Raw genomic sequence first — 16567 nt, 5'->3', positions numbered from 1 at the left:
GTGGCCCCCAGGACGAGGCCCAGGGCCAGCTGGGGGCCCTGCAGAGGGAGGTGGAGCAGGCGATCGGGGACAGAGATGGGGCCCAGAGACAACTCGCCCAGCTGCAGAGCACCCTGCAGGAGTGCCAAGAAGGTACGTCCGCACAGCGCATCACTGGGACAGGTGTGACCTATAATGCTATGATAATTCTACTGGTGACAGTTTTGTTTGGTGTTGTTTTAATACATTGGAGAGCGACAGTGTCATGCATGATTTAAAGGTGGGACTATTTGACCATTTAGCACTCTGCAACAACGTAACAATCAGAGTGCTATTTCTATTTTTTTATTGAAACACATTGAAGCAACTCAAAAACTATTTAATCCTTATCATCTCTGATCCTCGGCAACAAACATGCGACCCAAACACATTATCAACACTGTATTATATGTCTAAAAAAGAATGGGGATGATGAGGATGAGATGAGGATAATGAGGATGATGAGGAGGAGGTTGATGAAGATTGGATGATGAAGAAGATGATGATGCTGAGGGGGAGGTCGATGAGGATGATGAAGATAAGGATCATATGATGATGGGGAGGATAGTGATGGGGATGAGGATGATGATGATGATGACAGGGTAATGAGGATGGGATGATGAAGAAGATGATGTGGATAATGATGATAATGACGGGGATGAGGATGATAAAGATGGGGATGGGGATGATGAGGATGACGATACGGAGCGTCTCCCCGTGCGGCTCCAGGGAGGCGGACGGCGGACGGCCGTCTGAGCTCCACCCAGACCCTGCTGCGGCAGCAGGAGGAGGCGGGGCGGCGGGGGGAGAGGGAGAGGCGGGCCCTCGCCGACCGAGCCAAGGAGCTGGAGCGGGCCCTGCAGGCCCTGGAGGCGGACAAGAAGCACACACAGGTGCCCCACGCGCACACACACACACAAACATACGCACACACAAAAACATACGCACACACACACACACACACACTTGCGCACCCACGCACGCATGCGCACACACACACAAACATACACGCACACAAAAACACACGCACGCACACACGCACTAACACACACACAAAAACACACGCACACACACACACACACACACACACACACACACACACACACACACACATAAACACTCACATATACACTTCGTAAGCTGACCTGCAACATTATGTAAATGCGCCTCGTGGATCTGGCGAGGTGAGGCGTAGCATATGCTCCGGACGGAGGGTGGGGGTGATGTTATGAGGACCCCCTCCGCTGGGGGGGTGCAATAACAACAGATGGCGTCAGTGACGAGGTGGTGTGAAAACCTGCCCTTACTCCACCGAGGCTGACCCACACGTGTCATTCCACCCTTTGGACAGCAGGGGGAGCTCTGGTGTCTGCACAGGGGCGACGGAGGGGTAGTGAGGGTGGGAGATGAGGCCATGGACGCTGAACAGCCTTGGGGCTTAGAAGGGATATTTGGTGGATGTTAAGCCAGGGCTGGATAGACTCCGGTGGTGCTGTTGTGTCTGCTGTCATGGAGACAGCGTTGGAGGGACACCTTCCGCCTGAAGGCAGGTTTCTGGGCCTTCTGGTCAGTCGCAGACAGACGTCGTTCCCCTTTTGAGTAAAACCGTCAGCCCGGGCAGGCAGAGGGAGGAGCTGTGGTTTTTGAACATAAGCAGGTTTGAAATACACTGAGCATGACGGCATTTGAACCAGGATAAAGTAAATGGGTTTGGTTACTGTGGTCTCGCCCAAGGAGCTTTTTCGCAGCTCTCAGCGCTCACCTGGCTTTGACAATAAAACCACGAACCCCAAGAAAGCACTGGGAAACTTAATTTTTTTTTGTACAAGGTTTGAGATGTATGAAAAGAACATGTACCCAGAGTTGACCGAATATGTGTCTCTCCATGCCTACCTCCACCCATACTTCCAAAACAGACTTCGACCGACACACACTTACAAACTTACACAGACACACACACACACACACACACACACACACACACACACAGACAGACAGACAGACAGACAGACAGACACACAGACACACAGACACACAGACACACAGACACACACACAGACACACACTTACACACATCTTTCAATACCCTCTCTTTTTATGCTACCATCTGACCCGTCCATCATGGGACCCCTGCCCTCCTAACCATCCCTGGAATAAGGGACTCAGTTGACCTTCCTTGACCTTTGTGTGTGCGCCGGGGGCAGGACCAGCTCAGCAAGCAGCGTGCGGCGGAGGTGCGCGTGGAGGCGGAGCGGCGGCGGCTGCGGGAGGCCCTGGAGGCGGCGGAGGCGCGGGCCACCCGGCTGGAGCTGGGACGGCGCAGCCTGGAGGGGGAGCTGCAGAGGCTGAGGCTCAGCCTGGCCGACCAGGAGGCCGGGGGCCAGGGCCGCCAGGAGCAGCAGGACGCCCTGGTCCAACAGGTGAGGACCTGGGAGGCACTGGGAGGAGCACACTGGGAGACACTGGGAGGACCACACTGGGAGACACTGGGAGACAACTGGGAGGACCACACTGGGAGACACTGGGAGGACCACACTGGGAGACACTGGGAGGACCACACTGGGAGACACTGGGAGACACTGGGAGGACCACACTGGGAGACACTGGGAGACAACTGGGAGGACCACACTGGGAGACACTGGGAGGACCACACTGGGAGACACTGGGAGGACCACACTGGGAGACACTGGGAGACAACTGGGAGGACCACACTGGGAGACACTTGGAGGACCACACTGGGAGACACTGGGAGGACCACACTGGGAGACACTGGGAGGACCACACTGGGAGACACTGGGAGACAACTGGGAGGACCACACTGGGAGACACTGGGAGACAACTGGGAGGACCCAACTGGGAGACGACTGGGAGGACCCAACTGGGAGACACTGGGAGGACCACACTGGGAGACACTGGGAGACAACTGGGAGGACCACACTGGGAGACACTGGGAGACAACTGGGAGGACCCAACTGGGAGACGACTGGGAGGACCCAACTGGGAGGACCCAGCTGGGAGGAGAAAACTGGGAGATAACTGGGAGGACATAACTGGGAGACAACTGGGAGATAACTGGGAGGACCCAACTGGGAGAACATAACTGGGAGAACATAACTGGGAGAACCTTACTGGTAGAAGATCACTGGTAGAACCTAACTGGGAGAACTTAACTGGTTGAACCTAACTGGTAGAACCTAACTGGTAGAAGATCACTGGTAGAACCTAACTGGTAGAACCTAACTGGTAGAAGATCACTGGTAGAACCTAACTGGTAGAACCTAACTGGTAGAAGATAACTGGTGCTGGAGGAGCTCTCTGGGCTCTGTTCTTCATGTCTGGTTACGACACTGCATCCAAGCGAATGTGTTGTTATTGTTTTCTTAATGTCTTGGGTTTAGTTGTTAATATGCACTTCCAAACACATTTGTGTTTTGGTATTCTGTATTTCGTGAACTTCGTCATATTCATTTGAATAATTCCAGTTCCAGTCAATCCTATTTATTGTTCACAGGGGACATTATTTGATGAATGCATAGTGTGGACTTCATCTGGACCTCTTTCTATCATGTTGGCTGATACTGACACCGTTAAGATGTGAACTAGAGCTCTCTGGCTTGCCTTGATAAGGAGCTTAACAGCTGGAGAAGTGGCTAAATAGAACTGTAGGGAGCCTATAAAGCTACAAAGCTCTCCTTTAAGCCAACGTTTCCACCACTGTAACAGTGACAGATCTGTCCCCGCACTACAGGACATATAATATAACGTAACCTTCCTGTTTGTGGCTCCCAGGTCGCCGAGGCGGACTGCCGCGTGGCCAGCCTCCAGCGAGAGGTGGAGAGGCTGAATCAGGCTCTGCTCAAGGTGCAGGAGGGCGAGGGCCTGCTGAAGGAGAGGAACCAGAGCCTCAGCCAGAGCCTTCAGGAGGTGTCGGTCAGTCACAGCGCCACCCAGGGGCGCCTGGTCACACTGCAGAAGAGCCTGAGCACGTCGGAGCAGGAGAAGAGGCAGCTACAGGTGGGTTTTGGTAAAACAGGTAACATGTAGGCTGAACTAGTGAAGGGGACACGTGTTGGGTGTGGACCCCCTTTCACAGAGCTGTCGCAGCCCGGCCACACGCAGGTGAAGCCCCCACTGTAACGTTTGGGTAGGTAGGCAGGGGCTTCATTTATGTGTCAAAGCCCTAGCCAACATCCATGTCAATGTAATTCTCCCCAGTCGACCACCCACTCCCTGGTACATAAAAGCATTGGGTCGTTTTAATGTTTGTATTCAATCTTATTTTAAAGGCCTATGTTGTGTAAATTATGTTTTTTCCTTTTTCTGTTACTCCACTTATATTTTTAACCCTTAAAAACGCCTTTGAAATTTTCAATCGGTTGAGAAATGTCGTTGTTAAAGGGCTTTTTATCCTGAATAAACAGAGCTCCCCATTCACTTCCCAGTTTTGTATTTCCTAAAAGGCCAGTGTTGGCCTCTCCAACATGCCGCGACATTGATGTACGATCCAAAGGGCCAATGCTATGTCTCCATAGCATTGGCCATGTATTTTCTCCATGTATGCCCATGCATAAAAGGAGAAAACCCCTAATTAGTGTGAAGAGCAACAACTGTGTTTATCCTACAATGACCACTCTCTGAAAAGGCTTTATAGAGAAACAGTTAGAACAGACAAAAGAAAGGAAAAGAGGGCACCATTAAACCACCCAGATCCTAACGAGCCAACCAGCGACGCTGAATGACCCCATTCTTCTCCTTTGCGCTCTTAATGTGAAGGAGCGTGTGGACGAGGCCAGGGTCTCCTTGGCGGAGGGGCGGAGGAGCTTGGCTAGTCTGGGGGAGCTCACGGAGAGCCTGAAGAGCGAGCTGAGCCAGAGCGAGCTGCGGCGCGAGCTCCTGGAGACGGAGCTGGCCACCACACAGGAGGTGAGGGAGACCAGGGGGGAGGGAGGGAGGGAGGGAGGGAACCCAGGAGGTGACACAGACCAGGAGGGGAGGGAGGGAGGGAGGAAGGGAGGGAGGGAGGCAGGGAACCCAGGAGGTGACACAGACCAGGGGGGGAGGGAGGGAGACCAGGGGGGAGGGAGGGAGGGAGGTAGACTAGGGGGGGAGACCAGGGGGGAGGGAGGGAGGGAGGGAGGGCACCCAGGAGGTGTTGCAGTTTAGGGGGGAGGGAGGGACGCAGATCAGGGGGGGAGGGAGGAAGGTTTACCGGTAACACCTTGTTGCAGCTGATGTTCTGCTCAGCAGCCCCCCCGGGTCGTGTCTGGTCTATCTGACCTCCGTCCTCGTGGGTTGAGCATTCGGTCCCGCCAGAGTTTGATGCCTGATAATAAGCATGCGTGTCGGTTGAGTTGAGCTAGAACTGAGGGAGTGCCTCCTGTATACTTACATAAGTTCCTTATGACGTACTAATCATGTGGTTTGGCGGTGTTTGCATCCCATCTTTATATTTATTTTGAACAAATGCATCACGTCTCCTTCCATCACCCATAGGGGGCAGGAGGCTCATAGTTGAGGGCTTGTGCATCACAACGCATGATGGGATTCATTGTTGGCGAAACTCTGCCATTTTATGATGACTCGAAGGAGACTTGTAGTGCTGTAAAGTAAAAAATCCTAAATCAACTTAAATACATATAAATATAATATGTTACTTTAGTGAATGACAACGTGGTCCTACCACATCTCAAACTCAACACCGTCTCCCCACACGGACAAACCATTGCGAGACTGTCAACTAAACCGCGACCAAAGCGCCGCCCCGACCACTGACCTGATGATCCCTCTGCTCCCGTCCGTCCGTCCGTCCGTCCGTCCGTCCGGCAGGCCCTGCGGCAGCGCACGGCGGGCCTGGCGGAGGCCCAGCGCGGGGCCCAGGCCGCCCTGACGGAGCGCACGGCGGCGGAGGAGAGGCTGCGGGCGCTGCAGAGGGCGGTGGCCATGCTGGAGACGGAGAAGAGGGACGCGGAGAGACAGGCGGTGCGGCTGGAGAAGGACAAGAACGCCCTGCGCTGCACGCTGGATAAGGTGCGGGGTGGGGCGCCGTGGGTTGGGAGATGGACGCGTACAGACTGGTCAGGGGCCCGGGTTGTTAAAGTGTACGTGTTATACCACCAGGTGTGAGTGTGGTTAGCTGTTGCAAGCCGTTTTGAAAACCGGCCTCTTCTGACATCACGAGTGGGCGTGTCCTTCTAGATGTGTGCTGGATAGATCAGTCTACCAGCCTACCCACTGGACTGGAGCAAACGTTGCTCATCTATCTGTCATACATCTAGGTGGACAGGCCCACTTCAAAACAGCTTGTAACGGCTAATCCTACTCACACCTGGTGGTATAATATGGGACCTTTAAAATGCAGAGCTGGAGTCAGTTAGGCCTTGTCATTCATACGCTGTAATAGCCCATCTAATGTATAGTAAAGGTTTCCCAATAGACGTACTAGCGGTCTATAACAAATATGGACTTTGATTGAAGGATTTGCTCATTCTGAGCCTCACAAGCGCTCTCAGTAAACAATGTGAAGCTCTCGATGGTTTCACATTCCTGTAGAAGTGCGAGGGCCCCCCAACGGACTTTATTGCATTCTTCTGCGTGATTTCAAATGACAAAGAATCATGGTTTTAATCTGCACTGTATAACCCCACTGTATCACACACATACACACACACATACACACACACACATACACACACACACACACACACACACACACACACACACACACACACACACACACACACACACACACACACACACACACACACACACATTAGGAAAATATCAGAGACAACAGCGGTATCAGTATAACTGTAGCTAAACCTCAAGCCCCCAGAGGTTGCTTATGACAAAACCAACATGGCGGGGGGTTTATGTAGTAGTGGTGGTTCTGGCGCCGCAGTGGCTGACGGGTAGCGCCCTCTCCCCAGGTGGAGCGGCAGAAGCTGAAGACGGAGGAGGGCCGCATGCGCCTCTCGGCGGAGAAGAGCCGTCTGGACCGCTCCCTGAGCTCCATCGAGGAGGAGCTGCAGGCCGCCCAGCAGCAGGTCCTCCTGCTGCAGGTAGGTGGCGCCGTCGGGGAAGGCGGAGAAGGTTGCTAGTTCGATCCCCAGCCGCTAGAGCTCTTCCCAGCCGAGCGTCGAGGTGTCCCTGAGCAAGACACTTAACCCCTAATTGCTCCTGACGAGCTGGCGGTCGCCCTGCATGGTCGACTCTGCCGTCGGTGTGGCAATGTGTGTGTTAACTGTTAAAAAAAATCGTTTTTGTTGGCTCCCCCCGCCCCTCCTGGTCAGACCGTTTTATCAGCAGACCCGGGCCACTTCGGGCCAATCGGCAGCCAGACGGCCGCCGCTGGTGTGTTTGACAAATTGCGTCCTGATTGGTCGTGTGGGTTTATCCGATTGGTCTGCGCCCATTGATAGCGCACATAGAAAATGAGGAGGGAGGATCCAGACTCGTAGGCATTTGTCTGGTCTAGTCTGGTGGGATTGGGATCAAGGGTCTGTCAACAGCTCCACATTAGAAACATGGTGCTCGGTGATTTGCTGGTCGAGGGAGTGTGCTGTTGGGAGGATTCTAGGATAGCTGCTAGTTCACCAGTTGATAAGAATAAAATGAGATTTCCCTAACATTATGAGCTCTAACATTATGCACCCTTAAAAATAATGTTCATTGTCTTTATAACTTTTATGTTTACATTTGAAGTGTATGTTGAATCTCACTTTAAACACAATAGTGCTCACAAAATGTGCAGCCAAACATTACATTTGTTTCTCACTATTTATACTATAAAAGATTTATAAAGTATAAAAGACCCAGCTCCAGAGACAGCTGTTAGTGTGTTTCCAAGATTCGGTTCGGAGTAAAGCATTCCCTTTTCTGCAAAGATTTATGCCAGTTTAAAAAAGGGTTGAAAATACACAAAACAACAAATTAACCAAAAAAACAACGTTAAGTAGAAACACAGTTGTCAGCATTTGCGTCTAAAGACAGATTCCCTTAGATCATTATTGGCTGTTAAAGCATCAGCCAAAGAGCTTGCAATAAGGACAGAATAAATGCGCTTTATTAAGCCAAGTACATTCCACAGAACGGCTCCTCTGGGTGCTGTGTGATTCACTAAGCTCTGCACTTGTTCACCTTCGTACCCTTACTACACAATAATGTCACTCTGTTTCACTTTCGTGAGTAAAGATCGCCAAAACTGCCTTAAAAGAGTATGTTCGAAGTGTGTCTACATTAAAATCCTCGTAGAAAGTGTTTGTATGCTGTCTATGAAACCGATGCGTCGACCGATTAATAACCGTCGGTCCATCCAGACCAGACCAGCATTGGGTTATTTTGTGTATATTCCGGATTTCTTTCAACCCCCCAAGTTCCCCTGCATAATCCCTGTAGCAGGGAATCTTTATTTGCTCAACTCCGGGCCAACGGAGCCTCATGTGTTGGTTGGTTGAATTCATTATGGGCTGGCTGCTGTTGGGTAACCTCAGATACATCTGCTCTTATTTAGAGTGTTACTGTTGACCACATTCAAATTTTGTTTGCTGTGCAACATTCTTTGTTCAGCACATCGAGAGACAAAGACCAAAAGTATCAAAGTACCAGCGCAATGTTACCCCCAAGAGTTCATTCCCTGGTTAATCTGTTGAAAAACGTGATTGATTTTGCTGCACATTCAAAATGATTTGCAAGAAGGGGTTGCATGGGTCCCATGGGTGCCTCGATAATAACATTAATAAATAAAGTAGGGGTTCATTACATTTCTCTACTTTATGATTCCAAGCGACGTGTCTGTGTGCGTGTGCGTGTCGGGGAGCAGACTCAGCTGTCGGAGACGGAGCCGGTCCCGGGTGTGTGTGAGGGCTGTGGGAGGCAGCAGGCTGAGGCGGACCGCCTGAGGACCAGCTACAGAGAGGTGGAGCGGGCCCTGGCGGTCCGCGAGAGAGCCCACCGGCACAGGGTCAAAGGTCTGGAGGAACAGGTAAGAAAAAAAAAACAAGTCAGGGTTCTCACCTGTAACCTGTAGGGATCTAACGGGGTTGAGTGTACAGACGGAATGCGTGCAGCGGAACCCATTTTAAGGTCAGAGAATGTGTTATTTCACAACACACATCGCTTTAATCATCTCAACGCCGCACCACAGCGGCGGGTGGTTAGTGGTAGTGGTTGGGGTTAGTGGTAGATCGTTTAGGACAATCATTAGTCTCTTTGTAAATAGGGGGCTTCCACGAGACCTTTCAAAACTTTTAACAATGCTTTAATTAGAAATGTACCATCAAAACCAATGCTTTGAGTCTGTGACCCAGCTAGGCATGTCAGGGGACCCCAAATGGGTCCCGCCCCAAGGTTGAGGTAGAACTACTGCTGTACAGAAACACGTACTGTCATTGAAATCACAGATGGTTCAAGCAGGGGTGGGATTCACTTTAGTACATTTACTAATAGATCAATACTATAAGAGGTATTATACTCAAGTAAAATGATGAGACTGTATGTCATTTATTTTTTTCTATATTTGGAACTACTAACTGCATTTGCAAGGCAAGTATTATTTGATGTAATGATATGTTATTCCAGAGTACCGTTTTCTGGGTAGTGTCTTTACTCTCCCCGCGGTCTGTACGGCAGGTGGCAACACTAAAGGAGCAGCTGCAGCAGGAGATGAAGACTCGACAGCCTGGTCTCTCCTCTGTCTCTGGTGGACGCTAGGAGACACCAGCTCACCCCCTGGTCTCTCCTCTTTCTCTGGTGGATGCTAGGAGACACAAGCTCACCCCCTGGTCTCTCCTCTGTCTCTGGTGGCGCTAGGAGACACCAGCTCACCCCCTGGTCTCTCCTCTGTCTCTGGGGGACGCTAGGAGACACAAGCTCACCCCCTGGTCTCTCCTCTGTCTCTGGGGGACGCTAGGAGACAACAGCTCACCCCCTGGTCTCTCCTCTGTCTCTGGGGGACGCTAGGAGACACCAGCTCACCCCCTGGTCTCTCCTCTGTCTCTGGGGGACGCTAGGAGACACCAGCTCACCCCCTGGTCTCTCCTCTGTCTCTGGGGGACGCTAGGAGACACCAGCTCACCCCCTGGTCTCTCTCTGTCTCTGATGGACACTAGGAGACACCAGCTCACCCCCTGGTCTCTCCTATATGTCTCTCTGGTGAACGCTAGGAGACACCAGCTCACCCCCTGGTCTCTCCTCTGTCTCTGGTGGACGCTAGGAGACACCAGCTCACCCCCTGGTCTCTCCTCTGTCTCTGGTGAACAGTAGGAGACACCAGCTCATCCCCTGGTCTCTCCCATATGTCTCTCTGGGGAACACCAGGCCAGGCAACCCCCTGTTCATAACCACTAGGGGTAAAGAGGACCGTCGTACAGCCGGGAATATCTAAAAGAGACTTGGTTTTATTTTTTTAATCCTTCTGCTCCATTCCAATCTTCACTAAATCAAACTTTGCAGCCATTGAAGTAGACTCTGAGTAGAGGAGCCGGCAAGGGGGGAGTGTTATTGTGTTAAATGCCAGCCATAAACTGATTGTTGGAAACCCTACCATTATTTTTTACGGGATGCTCTCTATTCCAGAGGAGTCCTTTCCAAAGGAGACTCAGAATCCCAACAGCTTCCCCCTGTGGGACGCGGCCGTAGGCGACGATGGGATAGGAGGACGAACTCTGCCAATGTAGTTGGCTTGAGGTCTCTCACTTTTATATGACATTGAATGACGTGTATGGTCTTAACCAAAGGCGCTAAGTACCGGGCATTGGACCAAATGAGTGTTTAAAACCAGCCTATAATCGACTGATATGTTTGTGTTTTATATATATATTTTAACAGTTTAATGTCCAGAGAACATTCAAACACTTCTTCATCGTGGTGAACATGCACTTCAGGTGTCAAGCGTTCATACTTGTTACTAAAACAATGACCTAGAAACGAAATCATTTTAAAATGTATTCAATGTTTACCAACAGTTTATTTATATTTGAATGACACGGTTGAATTGTTGTTGTAGAAAAAAAAGCATTGTGTTTGGAAGTATGTCGCGAAGAGGCCAATCGTGAAGATGCTGTTTAAAGACCACAATAGAACTGCTCAACACAGAACCAAGAGTAGCATTGCATTAAAAACCTGTCCCTAAGTGCAGGATCTTCATCTTCCATTCAATGATGAGATATCTGATGACCATCGATTGATTATCAGTACGATGACGTCAGTGCACACTGGCCCCACTGGCTGAGATGGTCACGACTATTGTTTCAGCATGAAAGTACAGTAAAACAACAAACACAACAAAAAAAAATACAATTTGATTAATGCATTAGATATACCCCTAAAAAAGATATAAAAACGTGTTTTTATGTGCATCTCTAATTGTGTGCTACAATAAAAGCACCAGTGTGGTATTAGGTTGTTTAGCACCAGTGAATTATACAATCGTCACTTTTCTTTTCGAGTACATTTGATCCATCACACGCGATACACTGGTCTCGCATACAGGTAATGGAAACAGTGGAGAAGCTGGGACTAACATGTGGAGAAGAGGAGGAAAAGGAGGAGGAGGAAGAGGAGGAGGAGGAGGAGGAAGGAAGGTTAGGTCTAACATGGGGGAGGGGGGAGGTTCTTGGTGGGCATGAATGGAGAGGTGAGGAGAGGGGTCGGGGTTGTGGCAGTATCTGGGCAGGTGTGTATTCTTTCCCCCCTGGTCTCCCATGGCAACCTCAGCATCCTCCACAGCTCTTCCCACAGCTGCTGCCCAGCGAGCCGCACTGGCCGCTGACCGCTGCCACGCCACAGCGGGAGAACTGGTCACGGCACATATCGGCTGGGAACACACACACACACACACACAGTAGTGAATGTTTAGTTCTCGAGCATCCTAGATGGGTTGGATTTCTTAAAGATAATGATGATGCAGGAAAAAACGAAATATCGATCTATACATTTATTTTCATATTAAAGGGAACAAATACTATTCAAACGCACCTCTGAGCAGCTCTTCATGGGCACACACGGTCCGTACACAGACCTCCTTGTTGATCACGTACACCCGTCGCAAACTAAACACGTTCAAATCGGAAAAAGGCAGAACCGGGGATTTCATGATGACTCCATCAGGCTCACCCTGTGGTGGGGTGTGATGGGGGTGGGCTGGGGGTGGTGGGGTGAGTGATTGGGCTGTGGTGGTGTTTGATGGCTGGGGGAGTGATAGTGGTGTGTGGTGTGGTGGGGTTGTGGTGGTGGGTGGGTGGGTACCTGTAGAAGCAGAGGCTGTTCAAACACTGTTTGCACGGCTTGTGGACCGAGTACAGCCTGGTGCATGGGTACTGCTCCTCCCTGCAGTCTGGAGCCCAACACAGCCACAGTTACCGGGCGAATGGACCAGCATTACCCACAATATGAAATGTGCATGACAACCAGATCAACAAAACCCAACCGACTGGAAAGGGAAATAATTGAACAGGTCTTGACTCCCGCCTCCTTACCGAGCGGCCCTGGTTCGGTGGGCTCTGTCTCCAGCTCGTATTCTGAAACCCAAACCAGTGACACAGTAGGACTTGTTTACAATGCTAGAGTTCGTCTTGTTTCTAATACTACTAAAATAGTCATAGACTGGATTATTATAACCAAGTCTTACTTGTCTGGGATACCCGATAATGAGGTGATAAAATCACCATCCCAACTTTCAACCCTATGATAACATATTTGCATAATTGGAATCCGAAGATGTCGATTCAAACAACAGTGGACGAGGACATACCTGAGTGATGTTGGGGGAGCCCCAGTTCCGGTAGAATTTGCTGCTGGTAGGTCCCAGGAGGGGGGTCCGACTCAGTGTTTTCTAAACAAAAAGTTTGAAGAAAAAGACAGTGGAAGAGCGGTCTAGGCGGCGTTATAGAGACATCTGTGATTCTCTTATTTCCCTCTTACCAGGAAAGTAGACCGGTTCATAGTCGTCTGTGGGGGACCAAGAGAAGAAATAAATTTTAATGACAACAAGCTGAGTCTACTTGGCGCCAGGGTACTTAGCATGTTCGCCCACACGTAAAACATTGCAGGATGTAAACACGGAACAGGCCATAACGCGGGCAACCGGAGAAAGAAACGTTTATTCTTCTGCACGGTTTAATGAATGGCGTCTTTGCCGGGATGTGAACAGCTAAAATGCTACGGCAGTGTTTACGCTCTGACTTCAGTCGTTCCTCGAGTGGCAAACACCAAGGAAGCTCCCCCGGAGGCTAGGTGACACATCACAAGGGCTGCAAATGGTCAACAGATGAGCGGAGCTGTGATGTGGACGCCGCCCACGGAGAGAGCTGGAGAGACATTTGGAGACGATGTTCTCTGAATGAACTCACCCAAATACGGGACGGGGTCCTGGGCTCGGACCACCAGCAGAACTGTGGCTCACAGAACAAAACACAGCGTTATTAATGATGTTGTGGACAAGAACCGGACACATCCACGGTGTGGGATTGAAGTCGATTCTAAGGTTGATTCTTTGTTTGACTCACTAACAAACTAGAAATACCTTCCCTACCTTCTGAGACTGATTGTTGTCAGGCTGGCATACGTCATGCACACATCGAACTCGGTATGAAAATATCAATGAACATGTGTTTCTGTTCACGCCGCTGTGCCCTGCCAAATGATGTTTACTAATGTTACCCAATTCCGCGCTTGATGTGTGTGTGCGTTCAGTTTAGCGGATAAAGGGATAATGGCAGATTGGCCTGGGGGAAGCATGGGGTTGTGTTTGAGTTGTATCTTTTTTGTGTGAGCGGTGTGTGAGCTGTGTTTCACTTGTGTGTTTTGTGTTAGTGGTGTGTGAGTAGTTACCTGGCATGCAGAGTAGCAGCAGGATCCTCATGACACTGAGCAGAGGATACACAGAAAGTTAAACACACTCAGTAGGACAATACGGTTGGCAAACACTGAGGTGAGAACTGCGACAAAATTCTGATGCAGCCATGTATTTTTGCTTGTCTACGGCTCAGTTTCTCCACTCATTGTGTGTGTGTGTGTGTGTGTGTATGTGTGTGTGTGTGTCTCTCTCTCTCTCTTGCTCTCTCTCTCTCTTTCCCTTTCTCTCTCTCCCTCTCTCTCGCCCCCTCTCTCTCTCTCTCTCTCTCTCTCTCTCTCTCTCTCTCTCTCTCTCTCTCTCTCTCTCTCTCCGTCTCTCTCTCTCTCTCTCTCTCTCTCTCTCTCTCTCTCTCTCTCTCTCTCTCTCTCTCTCTCTCTCTCTCTCTCTCAGTCCCTCCCTCCCTGTGGCCTCCTGTCACCTTTTCAAACCCTCTCACACCCTTAACCCTGTCCCGGCCTCATCCACTGGCCTCGATGGAGGAGAGGAGGAGAAAAAAAGAGGAGAAAGAATCAAAGAAAAAAAAAAACGCACCAGCAAGAATGCAGTGTGTCTCTTTTCCCCTAACGACGATCTGTTTTTCTACTTAGTTCTGTTCCACTGCGAGTAGTGGTGGCTGCAGACAGACTCAGGCTGCATTCCAGGAAAAGACCCATTGAAGCCCTCTCCCCTACCTCCTGGTCCTGTACGCCCCCACCTCTCTCTCTCTCTCTCTCTCTCTCTCTCTCTCTCTCTCTCTCTCTCTCTCTCTCTCTCTCTCTCTCTCTCTCTCTCTCTCTCTCTCTCTCTCTCTCTCTCTCTCTCTCTCTCTCTCTCTCTCTCACCTCATTTCCCTTCTGTCACCCTCACTGGCCATTTTCTCTAATCCCTCCCCCTCTCTTTCCCTTCTCCACTTTCCAAGGTTAGTTCTAAATGTATATTGATTTTAGCATACAGACATACATGCAAACTTAGTAGTACTCTGACTTATATTTGTTATCACTATATGTTATTTGCCAGATTGGTTGGTTGTTGTCGAAGGTGTTTAAATATTGAACAAAACATTACAGTACCTGAATAAGTATGATTATATGACTAATTTGCATTCCTAAAAGCAGCAATTGAATGCCCCAACTACTGCACTTATATAAAGAGAGGACTTTTGTTTTCTACAACAATTATATAAGAACTTGGACATAATCGCAGTTTTTTTTTTTCTTGGTTATGATTATGATCAAGGATTATGCTAAACAAACGCTAAGGGCCTCGTGACGCAAAAATGCATGGCAGGGTCTGCATATCCACGACCTTGCGCGCGTCCGTGTGCATCAGTTGAAAGCACACGCATGACTGCGCTCAGACATTCTTCTTTTGCATCGCCGTGGCTATCTATCGAAAACCATATGTTTTCTCGGCAAACATCTGGAAACCATTAGCCCCCTCTCCCTATTTAGTCTCTCTCGTCTCGTAGACCCCTCCCCTCCCCCCTAAAGAAAACCCCATTCTGGGGACTGGAAACAACTGTCTCACGGCATCATTGTTATCATGGTTTTCAAAAATATGGCTTTTGTTTGCAAGAAACAAGCCAGACGATTCATTTATTCAGCCTTCTCCATGTGTGCACCCAACGACCGAGGCGCAATGGACCCAGTCATTTACATTGGCCAACATCACTTAGATGTCCTCTGTGCCACAGGCTGTATATCCAAGTCCCTCCCCTGGATTTCCAGTGATAACACTAGACCACATGTCAGTACTGAGCCATTTGGCTAGACAAAAGTACTCAAATTTGACTTTAGCCGTGGGAAATAGGCCTGTATTCTGTGCAACCGTGTTTTCGAAAACCCCGAAGAAACACCACATACATCCAATTCCATCCTCAGCCATGCAACTTTTGCAACATTTTAACTAGTGATATTTCATTAAGCAAATTGATCCCAAACGTCTTAGAACAATTTGATTTAGGCTAGGTAAAACGAAAATATATTGACGTAAAAATGTAATATCAAGCATTTTAATAAACCATCAGGGAATGACATAAAATCGATAGGAGTTCTTACCCAACTTTTTTGAATAACTTTGCTCCAACAACTCTCTTATCTCATGCGCCCACTGACTGCTGTATAAACGAGCGCCACATTGTAGTCTACCACCCCGCATCCAGAGTCTCCTCCCAGTTCCAGCTTCCAGAGCCCGGTCCCCGGAACTACCCCCATTCCACAACCAAAAACTACATTAACACACTCATTTTGTACTGCAGTAGAACTGTTAAAAAAAAAGATAATTATGCCATATTCTTCTTAAAAACAGCTCAACCATCAACGGGAATGGATGTCGAATCTTAATCAAATTAATGGTATCATTCGTCCCATAGTTCTTCTGGTCAGGGAATGTAGATATGTGATAAGTTACACAACTGTCAAATTAAATTAAGATCAGTTTATTAATTTCAGATCGTCCCCCATTTCATGCTTTTTCTAATGTTTGTATATTTACACAAGCATGAAAAAACACTACAAAAAAAGAATCACATAAAATCCTTACAATGCATAGATCTAAATTGTGGCATAACACACACCGAGAGGATGACTACTAGTGCGAGCCTATGAAACTTTGGCGGCCCCAAGTGTGCCGTCCCAGATTGGGAACCAGCGATACATTGGGACATTCGTACACAGGTCAGTCTTTCCCACAATTCTACAGTGGTGCCCTCTAGCGGTA

At 49.4% G+C, this 16567-nt stretch overlaps 2 protein-coding genes across 5 annotated transcripts in view; one reads left to right on the top strand and one right to left on the bottom strand.

The window, feature by feature from the left end:
- The window catches only part of crocc (ciliary rootlet coiled-coil, rootletin), a 27849-nt gene extending 16698 nt beyond the window's left edge, over positions 1-11151 (top strand). For all 4 annotated transcript variants that reach the window (XM_030375255.1, XM_030375254.1, XM_030375253.1 and 1 more), the window contains exons 29-37: positions 12-132; positions 748-911; positions 2223-2438; positions 3808-4032; positions 4792-4941; positions 5845-6045; positions 6945-7076; positions 8837-8998; positions 9646-11151. In XM_030375255.1, the coding sequence (XP_030231115.1) occupies positions 12-132; positions 748-911; positions 2223-2438; positions 3808-4032; positions 4792-4941; positions 5845-6045; positions 6945-7076; positions 8837-8998; positions 9646-9726 (1452 nt within the window). In that variant the 3' untranslated portion in view covers positions 9727-11151. The remainder of the gene's footprint in view (positions 1-11; positions 133-747; positions 912-2222; positions 2439-3807; positions 4033-4791; positions 4942-5844; positions 6046-6944; positions 7077-8836; positions 8999-9645) is intronic.
- Positions 10962-16567, bottom strand: mfap2 (microfibril associated protein 2). The gene is made up of 9 exons (XM_030375324.1): positions 15907-16567; positions 13846-13880; positions 13365-13406; positions 12937-12963; positions 12767-12847; positions 12492-12533; positions 12262-12349; positions 11992-12065; positions 10962-11830 (listed from the first exon to the last, which is right to left on the bottom strand). The coding sequence occupies exons 2-9, from the start codon at positions 13874-13876 to the stop codon at positions 11727-11729; spliced, it is 489 nt and encodes a 162-aa protein (XP_030231184.1). The 5' UTR covers positions 13877-13880; positions 15907-16567; the 3' UTR covers positions 10962-11726.

This window comes from Gadus morhua, chromosome 13 (genome assembly GCF_902167405.1).
Source record: "Gadus morhua chromosome 13, gadMor3.0, whole genome shotgun sequence".
Classification (NCBI taxonomy): Eukaryota; Metazoa; Chordata; class Actinopteri; order Gadiformes; family Gadidae; genus Gadus; species Gadus morhua.
This window is presented reverse-complemented; position numbering and strand designations above follow the sequence as displayed.